This window comes from Chondrus crispus, genomic scaffold (genome assembly GCF_000350225.1).
Source record: "Chondrus crispus Stackhouse genomic scaffold, scaffold_418, whole genome shotgun sequence".
NCBI lineage: Eukaryota > Rhodophyta > Florideophyceae > Gigartinales > Gigartinaceae > Chondrus > Chondrus crispus.
Window position 1 is genome coordinate 59,235 of NW_005179315.1, and position 10,745 is coordinate 69,979.

At 55.4% G+C, this 10,745-nt stretch overlaps 1 protein-coding gene; it reads left to right on the forward strand.

Moving 5' to 3' along the window:
* The first annotated feature begins 70 nt into the window (after window positions 1-70).
* Window positions 71-2,166, forward strand: CHC_T00009142001 (acyl-CoA oxidase). XM_005718598.1 is given in 2 exon segments: window positions 71-1,999; window positions 2,000-2,166. The coding sequence occupies 1 exon segment, from the start codon at window positions 71-73 to the stop codon at window positions 1,997-1,999; it is 1,929 nt and encodes a 642-aa protein (XP_005718655.1). The 3' UTR covers window positions 2,000-2,166.
* The last annotated feature ends 8,579 nt before the right edge of the window (window positions 2,167-10,745 follow it).

A 10,745-nucleotide genomic window follows, 5' to 3' on the forward strand; every position in this document is an offset into this window, starting at 1 on the left:
TTCCCGTACTCCCCCCCTCCCCCACCCTCTCCACCTCCCTCCCTTCTCCCGGCCCTACCCCTGCATCACCATGCGTCGCTCCCTCTTCCTGCAGAGCCCTGCGCAGTCCTCGTCCCCCGCCGCCCCGTCGCCCGAGGCCCTGTCGCGCCTGCTGTACCCGGCGCACCGCGACCTGCGCGCGCGCGCCTTCGAGCTGCTGCGCGAGCCGGTGTTCCGCCTGCGGTACAACGAGACCGTCGCCATGGAGCGCTCGCGCACCACAGCCCGCATCGCCCGCGTGCGCCAAGCGGGGCTGCTGCGAGACACCGTCTCGCGCGCCAACGAGGCCGGGTCGCGCCGCTACGACGTCCTCATCGACGTCCTGGCCCTCCTGGACCACTCGCTGGAGATCCGCTTCGGCGTCAACCTCGGCCTCTTCTGCGCCACCATCCGCCGCCTCGGCTCGGAGGAGCAGTACACCCACTGGCTCCCGCGCATAGAGGACGGCCGCGACGTCGGCTGCTTCGCTCTCACCGAGCTGGGGCACGGAAGCAACGTCCGCGGTATCCAGACCACGGCCAGGTATCTCCCCGACGTCCAGCAATTTGAGATTCACACCCCGCACGACCTGGCCCAGAAGTTTTGGATCGGCGCCGCGGCGGAGACCGCCAACGTTGCCGTCGTCTTTGCACAGCTCACCGTCGACGCCGTGCACCACGGCATTCACATCTTTATCGTCCCGCTGCGCAACAAGCATGACATGTCGCTTTGCGACGGCATCACCATTGCCGATTGCGGCCCGAAAGCGGGGCTCAATGGCGTTGACAACGGTCGCATTTGGTTTGATCGTGTTCGTGTGCCGCGCGAGAACATGCTGTCGAGCATGTCCTCCGTCTCCCCTGACGGCCGCTACTCGTCGTCATTCACGTCGCCGGACGCGCGCTTTGGCGCCCAGCTCGCCGCCCTTACGGGCGGCAGGGTCGGCATCGCATTTAATGCCATCGAGATCGCCCTGCTTGGGCTCACCATCGCCATTCGCTACTCGGCCAAGCGTAGGGCATTTGCACCCAAAAAGGGCGCCGAGGAGGTGCCGCTATTGTTTTACACGTCGCAGCAGAGGCTACTCATGGTGCCGCTTGCTACGGCGTTTGTGTACGCGTTTTGTGCAAGGGATTTGAGAGAGATGTACTACAAATCCATTACAACGGGGTCGATTGGCAAGGATGTTCACAGCTTGTCTGCTGGTTACAAGGCCATGTTTTCGTGGTTTATGCAAGACACGCTCCAAAAGGCGAGGGAGGCATGCGGAGGCCAAGGGTATAGGAGCGAGAATCGCATCGCACCGATCAAAGCAGACCGAGATGTTATGCTCACGTTTGAAGGTGCGAACGGTGTGATGCTGCAACAAGTAGCCAAGGTGTTGCTCGCGGAGCTCGGTGCGGCGGCCAAGAACGGGGGCACGTACGCCAAGGACTCGGTTGTCGAGGCGCTCAACACGCCGCCGCCACCTTTTCCAAGTGGAAGCTGCAACAGCAGCAAGAAGTTAGACCAGACGTTTATCTACGCGGCGCTCTGGAAACGCGAAGACAAGCTGGTCAAGCAGCTCGGCGAGCGGTATGGCAGGATGGTGCGGCACTGGAACGGGTCCGCGTTTCAAGCGTGGAACGACTGTCTGAGCGTGGCCGAGGCGGCGGCGACGGCGCACATGCACCGGCGGATGTACGACGCGCACTTGGTGCATGTCAAGCATGCGTCTGTAGCTGACGCAGCGAGCGGCGAAGCGTTGAGGTTGTGCGGGCGCGTGTGGGCGGCGAATACGATTGCGTCGGACGAGAGCTTTTTGAGGCTGGGGTGCATCAGCGCGGCGCAGGCGACGGACGTAGTGGAGCAGATTGATGACCTGTGCAAGAAGATGACGAGCATTTCAGAGGCGCTGCTCAAGGGGGTCGGGTTTCCCGACCACTTGCTCGCGCCAATTGCCGTCGATTTTGTTGCTCACAACGCGCGCGCAAAACTGTAACTCTCCCCGTAGATTCAGTATGTAGACTAGCACTCTGTCGGAGGAGAACATAATGTAGTGTGATAATAGATGGTCTGGCAATTAACGTACAGAGCTGCACTGTTTGACGAAGAATAGAAATGAACTCTGCTTTCTCCGGCAGACAACTTTCTCCGGTGGGCATCTTTTTCGCCGCTCCCTCTTGACTTCCAAAACGGCTCACAACTTTACTCACATTTCTCACTGTCTGTGACTGGTACGTTTGTCTGGGGAACAGTGTACAATACATACGGCAACACTATTGCCCAGGCCAGTCTTGTATCTAGTACGGTACAACAATCTCAGCAGGCGCGGCTAAAGGTGGCTGTGCTAAGGACCGATAGGTATACACATGTAGGAGCGACGGCAACGGGGAAGGGTGGAGTCGGAAAGACGTGGGCTCTTCGAGCGACTGTTTTCGAGAACATATGTCGCGTTCTGAAACAGGGCGGGTGCGTGGAAGAGGTGAAGAGTCTATTTTCAGAGTGCACGATGGGTGAAGACAGTGATACAGAGAGGAAGTGTATGACAATACAAGAGAGTTTTGAAGGATTTAAATAGCTGATTGAGGCACACGGGAGAAAGCGAGAGTCATGGAAGGGATACGGGAGATGAAGATTCGGTGGATGTGATGGAATTGATGATGAGAGCTGCACGACTGAGTGTACCTTCTTGTGATGAAAGCAGTGCAGGGATTTGCTTTCAACTGTACGGAAGAATCAAGCACAAGGCATCAGAATCAGGTAGCGTGCGAAGGATAAGAGTGGGAATCGAGAGATGCGCCCCACGACCATGGCAGCGGCCTGTGGATGAATGCGTCGGGGGCGAGCGGGAGGAAGTTTGGCGGAGCAGATTGCGCTTTCATATTTCAATTGTGCAAGTCTACAAGTCGGCATAAACTCGGCGGGTGGAGTGTATGCACTCTAGTCGAACCCGAGCCGTTCAGGGATCACAGGTTTCACACAGTCTATGGACAAGGAGATGAATGTGACTGAATAAGAGGGCGATTTTGAAACGGTGAGCTGGGGGGCGTCTAAGGACTGGGGGGCAGAAGCCGGAGACGTCTGATGACATGTTTCGGTTTGTGCATTCGGGATGAAACAAGCTTCCTTCAAACAGCCCCTTCCGGTGTTATGTGTGGGTCTTTCAATGAGAGCAAGGGCTATGCAGTCGTGGGATATAGTGGTGGGACACTTAGGATATGGAGTATATCGGAAAAGAAAGTTCTGAGGAGTTTCCCGGGCCATGAATCGCGGGTGAGTAGCGCTGCGATGAGTGCGGATAGAAAACGTGTAGTATCTGGATCCCTCGACAAGAGTGTACGGGTGTGGGACGTGGAGACAGGAGTACAAATCGGCGATGCATTTACCGGACACACCAAAGAAGTGAATAGCGTTGCGACGAGTGCGGATGGAAAACGTATGGTATCTGGATCCTCGGACAACAGCGTGCGAGTTTTGGGACGTGGAAAGGGGGAAAGTTGGAGATAGACGAGATAGTTAGTCATGAGGGTCGTTGCAGAAGTGAATGAACGGGGGTTTTTAACCCTTCGAAGGGTAGCTACGGAAGTACCGTAAAACTTTACAGTAGGTGTGGAAAGGAGCCAATAATTGCTCCGCAGTGGCGGGTAGCAGAAATAGGAGCAGCACAGTAGCTCTCAGGCACGTCCTCAGGCAGCATTGCGTAAGCCTGTTTTAATTAAAATTCTGAAACTAAAATTCTGAAATTAGATTTCTACATTGCTGTGCTGCATTGCTGTATTTCTTTTCCCATTTTTGATTAGAGAATGAAGATTGATGGTCGTTTACGGTTGGAGCTCTCACGCACCCGAGATATCAGCGGTAGCGAGAGTACTCTTGACTATCTATCGAAAAGTAAACAAAGAAAGAACAATATCAGAGAATAGACATGTGAGGGAAGCCCAGGGAAGGGCGTCCTGACGGGGATGGGTGGGCAAAAGAGAAATAGACATAGGCGAAAAGTCACGAGACTCTCACCCGGCCGTCGGCGATATGTAGGACAGTGCACGCTCGGTCGAATGCCAGGTGTCGGCATGTCACTCGCTACTCCCGGGACAGCTTCACCCGCATACACGAGTGTATACAGACGCATATAGTGCCTTCCTTAGCAGTACCTCCCTCTGTATAGTGCTATGGCTCCCCCTCTGGCACAGGTTATCATAAGCCCACACGTGTATCATCTGGCATGGTTCAGTGTTACGATATGGAGGTGCGACGGCGGAAAATATGGCGACGAGTACTCAGTACCCAAAGGATTGAAGTTGTACGTTTTTAGTTGTGTTTTACAGGCTTTTGTGCTTTTGCTTGTGCTTTAGGAGGCACAGTATGCGTAAACCCACAACTGTACACCAAGGTTTTTCCAACAACGCCATCATGCCGCTCGCAACCAAACCCAAAGTATATCCCTAATGCCACTTGTGTGAAGTATACTTCACATATGACCGTATAAAAGGGCTCTTTGGACGGCGACCTGAAGTCTACAGTATTGATATAAAGAATTCTGTAACATTGGATTCTTGATCCTCAGCATGTTGTGCGTCTCTCGGACATTCAAAATTAAAAATCGGTCAAGCACAGCCGAAATGGCCGCGCTCACTTCGACATCGTCTCAGAGATGCCCTCAAACCCCTCTCCTTTGGCTAGTGGAGCTCAACCATCACCAACAGGAACTTCAAATGATGTTTCAGAAGGTATAACAGCAACAGCTGAGCCGGGTCCGAGCAATAATTCCGCACAAAACCTGCGCCTCGATGCGTCAGGTCATCCTCGACTACAAACTGTGACCCATGGGAAGGCAAGGGGACGACCAAGTGTACGAGGACGAGGTAGGGGCTCTCAGGGACGTACTACAAGAGGAAGGGCACGAAGCGGTCGTGGAGGTGCATTGGGAAGGGGCAGAAGGCGTGCAAGTGGAGAGGGCGGGAACAAATATTCAGGATCCAGCTTCAGGGTGGAATATTTGCACCTCAAGAACCAGTGAGGTGGTAATGGAGAAAGAGTTTGCGGATTCTATAATAAGAGACCGTGCGAGGATGCTTTGCAGCACAGCAGTTAATAAGATGAAGTTGCAATGCAACGTTAGAGGAATCACTCCCACTCGATCAGGATTTGTGGTGCTAATAATGAACGGAATACTGCAACAACTGACTGAGTGGATGAATGAGCTTGTCCGAATGAGGAACATGAAAACAATTATCACTATGTCGGACATGCATCGCTATGTTGCTGTCCGTTTGCTTTCTCACACAACCGGATTCAGTTTTGAAAAAACTATTATGATACAGCGTCAGAACGGCTGCGTAGCGCCTTTCTTGGAGATAACAAGGTTTATTGCGGACAACATTCTTGCGTTTTCACCTACTGGACGGGAAAGCGATGGATCAAGCACTTGGAGCGCGCAACGGGACAGAACACGGCAGCTTTCAGAGTTTGAAAGCCTTGCTTTTCGTGAATCTAGAAAAGTTTTCTTTGAGCCCATGCATTTGTTTGCGACTCTAGATGATGACCTGTTTGGGACCAGGGCTTCAGATAACCAAGTCAAAATGCTGAGCTCCAGAAAAGCTGACAGAGAGGGCCACTCAGCAGATGCTGTGGCCGATGCACTTTTCAGAATTGTTTTAACTATACGATTCAGAAGACGAGGGGAACAACAGACAGAGTCTGTTCGAAAATTACTTTCTGGTTTGATGGACGGGAGGGGAGAGGAGGCTCTGAATGGATGTATAGTTACTGCCGATCGCGGTTACGGGAAGCCCAATTTTATGGAGGTTCTTTCATCTTTCGGTGTTAGCTCTGTTTTTGTAATGCCAAATCATTTACTTCGAGTCCACCCATTTGTTGCTTCCTCCTATCTCGATCCAAGAAGAGGAGACTTAGAAGACACAGACGAATGTACTAATGCAAGGTCAGATGACCTGGGAAATGCTTCTGCTGGAAGCAATGCACCTACCGAACAAATGCCTCTGCCACCTTCGGAAAATGTGGGGAATATGGAAGTGTTGTGCGACAGAAGAAGGAAGTTCATTATTGATGACAACCCCGCGTTAGGACCTCATGCGTTCATTGCCACAAAAATGGCGGCTGCAGCGGGCTCTGGAAACCGAACGGGACAAAGAAAAATCACAGCAGTTGCTGTTCGGGAACACGGAACCGAAAAGTTCTGTAAAGTTCTTCGTTTCATGTACACGGTTCCTGAAGGGATTCAGGAAGCCCTTAAGCAATGGATTGCTGTGACTAAAAGTAATGAGCCATTACGACACACCCTTTTCTCAAAAAAAGTGAGAAGCCACCGGAAGTTCAAGTTTTAATGAGTGCAGTCGAACAAAAACTTCTTTCAGTATGTTCGGTTCTTACAATCGGACAAAGGTGTGCAGACTGGTTTATTTTGCGACGGTTTCGGATAACGGGAACTAATTCTGGTCTTGTAGCAATGAGCAGCTCAGCAGTGAGGTTGTCTTCGGGTTTAGAACCGGCTTCTGCCGACACGGAGAATTTGCCCGAACAGTGGCTAGAAAATTTTCAACGCAGCTGGTTTAATTCTAAGGTTTCGACAGAGCCTATGATGCGAGGCAGTGCAAATGAGAATACTGTACTAGCTGCTCTCAGATCAATGAGTTTTATCAGAGATGTTTTCGAGGTCGGCTTGCTATGCTTAAAAGATGTGCCTTTCCTAGCTTGCTCCCCAGATGGCGTCGCTATCCTGGATGAAGAAATTGTAGAAAGGCTAAACCCATTTAGCAGTATTGACAATCATAATGTTACTGGAAACATGGAAGTACTTGCATCTGTCGAAATCAAGACCAAGGTGACTGCACGAAGTTTAGCGAGCTCTATCTCTTTGTCATCTGGCGATCCTGTGCTTTGTACAGTTGGTGACGAGCTATTCAAAAAATATGTCGCGAAGGAGCACATGGCTCAAATGTTACAGCAAGTGATAATTCTAGGCCTGCAATACTCTGTCTACCTTGTTGCTTCCGAAACTGGCGTGTTGTATACAGTGCCTATCTACTGGTCTCCGGATATCATTGAAACATGTCTTGCCGTCTTAACGTTCACTTGTGGTCCAGTTGTGTCATGGGCATACGAGGAGGGGGCACCAATACCGCAGTTTGTAAGTAGTGAACAACGCCCTGTTATTTCTTCGAGGCATTCGTTTTGGAAAATGATTGATACCCATGTCAAGGTACACGGCCCATTTGTGCCTTTGAAGCTATTCAAGCATGCTTCAAAGAGTTTCTATTCTAAGACAAAAGCAGGCGTCGACGGTGCTACTCAGCAAAGAGCAATACTGCGATGCTCAACTTCTTGTGGTGTAACTACCTTCGTCCCGACCACTCGGAACGAGGGGGGTTAGAGGTAAGGGAGCGCGCGACGCTGGGTAACCCACGCGAGCGCGAACCGTACGGAAGGACTCGAAAAGAGGGAAGGCTCACGTGGCCGGTGACGCGCAGCCGGTCGGTGGTGTCAGATCCGGACGGCCGGTCACGGGTTAGAAGCCTGAGACTTAGAGGTAAAACCGGACGGAGTTAGCAAAAAGCCGTAAAGGGAAGGGAGGCGAGTCTGCCCCCGTTTACTGGAACGGGGCAGGTGCCCCCGGTCTTAACCCCTAAGTGGGACGCCAGGACACCTGTCCCGCTACAGTAGCTGTTACTTACTGTATACCAGCTACTGTGCTAAATTGGCTAATTTGTGCCATTAACTACTAATTACTAATTACTTACCGTTCGGATCCTACACGTGTAACCAGCGAGGTACTACTGTACTCCGCACCGGCCGTGTGCTGTAAATATAACTCCTTACAGTTCTTCTCGCGCTTACAGCCCATCGTACTGTATCCCGGGGCGGCAGCGGTGGCGCCGTTGCCTTCGCGCCGTTGTACTACAGACCCCCTTCCTTACTTCGCGACACGTCCCCGTCGCGGCGGGTTAAAATCCCTGCCAGCTGTGACGGTTCCCTATCCCGAACGGAGACCATGCGTCGGCCGCGGAGACGCGGCCGTACAGTAGGTACCTTCCTCGGGTCCTCACCCGCATGCACACCCGCAGCGGCGGTCATTTCCCGACCCGCGCGGAGGAGTTCAGCACTCCAGCGGTTCGCGGTTCCATCCGCGGTACGCCACCGTTCGGATTGGGCGCCTTCAGCCTGCGCCGGGTCATCGAACAACCGGCGCAAAGAAGCGTTTTTCCAGGACCCCCCGGAGGGCTGGCCATTTTTCCAAGAATTCCCCTTCAATTTCCTCCAAAACCCCACGGGTAGGCCCCCGCCAGCCCCGCAGCGGTACGTCCCAGACCTTTCCGCGGGCGTGCGGTACCTCTGTCGTCCAAAACACGAGCAAAAACCGCACGGTAGTCCCTCTCCCGAACGGTTCCTATTTGGAAACTAATAGAAACTGTAAAAAACAGTCAGAAACGGCATAAACACGTTTCTGTTTCCAAATACTCCCAGGTCGGCGACGACCTCAGGAGTCTGGAACCGTTCTCGGATATGGGCTACGATTTTTATTCGCCCTTCTAGAGGGGAAATCGTAGCCCTTCTTCCCGTACAGTGTTCCCTTGAAGAACCGATCGGGAACTCGGGTTTACAGGTACAGCGGACGGACCCGCTGTACCTTCAACCGTCCGGATAGGCTCGCCGTTGCGGTGGGGCGTCTTCCCCCGGCGCCGGGCATCATCAAACCGGCGCCAAAGAAGCGATTTTCCCCCACCCCCCGGAGGGCTGGCCGTTTTTCCAAAAACGGCGCCCTTTCACCCGCGAGACAGCGGGGTGTGTGACCGCCAGCCTGTCCGTGTGGTCAGTGGGGAGCTCCCAGCGGCGGTACGCTCTGCCGTTCGTCCAAAACCGGTCGGTAAGTCCTGCCATTGTCACTTTCCGCGGAGGCCCCGATTTGGAAACGAAAGGAAACTGTAAAAAACAAGCAGAAACAGCGGTTTACAGTTCCAGTTTCCAAATCCGCTTGGGCCTTCCCAAAGTCGGATTTTCCGTCTTGGGACCTCCGGACGCGGGCGAACCCGGGGAATGCAATGCCGTTAACGGGAGGGGGCTACGATTTTTTCCCACCCTTTGAGAGGGGAAAACGTAGCCCATCCGAGGGCTTAATTAAAAACCGGTGAACCGGTTCATTCCAACGGTGCAGCGAGTCCATCCGCACCGGGTCTATCCGGTCGGGTTCGCCGGTGGCGCACAGTAGTATGTGCGCGCCATGAGCGGTAGATTACCGTTTACGGGAGGCCTTCGGTCGGTTCCCATATGTAGTCCGCTGGGTTGTAGCCTACCAGCCGACATCGTAGAAGGGGTCGGTACCGGCCTCCTCGAATTTTCCTGTCGGTGTCGGCGGCCGGACCGCCCGGCGGCCCGCGATGGGTGACCTCGCGGTTGGTGCGGCGTAGTGCTGCGGAGGTGGTTTCCCGTCCCTACGCAGCACGAGGAGCTCATCCCCACCAGCGACTTGCGAGGAAATCGGCCTTTTCCTTAGTAATTTCTGCCTGCATTTTCCTTGCGGCGGGTGACTTCTCGGCGGTTTGACGAGCTCCGATTGGGCGGTCCCCAAAATCGGTCGTATTTGGAACCGCCGCCAGTGGTCCAGCGGCCACACGTGCCGGGCGGTGTATGCCGCTCGCGCAACTCGTGGTCCACAGTGCCCTGGAGCCCCGGCGAGGTCGTGCTAATACAGTATTTACGCGGCTGGGTTCCGTCTCTCGGCGGCGGGTATGCACCGGGGCGCCAAGCCGTTTGACCACCGCCGCGTCAGGTCGTCTTGCCGGCGGGTCAGCTCCCCCCCCCGGCGCCGGTCCATCCGGTACGGCTCGGGCGGTGGCACGCGGGGGATCCGCGTGCGCCGTAAACGGGTGGTGGCCGCCTGGAGGAGACCCTCGGCGGAGTGGCCCCGCATCCGCGCCGGGTATTTCCGTGCGGGGTTTGGGGTGGCGCACGCTGGGTTCCGCGTGCGTCCGTGGCGATTGGCCGCCTCCTGGGCCGGGTCTTCCGGCGCGGGGTTTGCGGTGACGCACGCGGGGTTCCGCGTGTGTTTGTGGCGACCTCGCCCCCTCCTGCGCCGCGTCTTCCGGCGCGGGGTTTGCGGTGACGCGCGCGGGGTTCCGCGTGCGGTTGTGGCGATTGGCCGCCTCCCGGGCCGGGTCTTCCGGCGCGGGGGTTGCGGTGACGCGCGCTGGGTTCCGCGTGCGTCTGTGGCGATCTTGCCCCCTCCTGCGCCGGGTCTTCCGGCGCGGGGTTTACGGTGACGCACACGGGGTTCCGCGTGCGTCTGTGGCGATCTTGCTCCCCCCTGCGCCGGGTCTTCCGGCGCGGGGTTCACGGTGACGCACACGGGGTTCCGCGTGCGTCTGTGGCGACCTCGCCCCATCCTGCGCCGGGTCTTCCGGCGCGGGGTTTGCGGTGACGCGCGCTGGGTTCCGCGTGCGTCTGTGGCGACCTTGCTCCCTCCTGCGCCGGGTCTTCCGGCGCAGGGTTTGCGGTGACGCGCGCGGGGTTCCGCGTGCGTCTGTGGCGATTGGCCGCCGCGCGGGCGAGATCCTCCGCGGGATCGTCCCGCCCCGCGCTGGGTTGCCCAGTGCGGTGTTAGCGGTGGCGTACTGCTGCCCGCGTGCGCCAGAAGCGGTCTATGAAGGCCTGGGGAAGTCCCTCCGCGGGTTCCTAGGTATCGTCCGCTGGGGTGTAGCCATACCAGCGGACCTTGTACTGGGTTCCTGTGC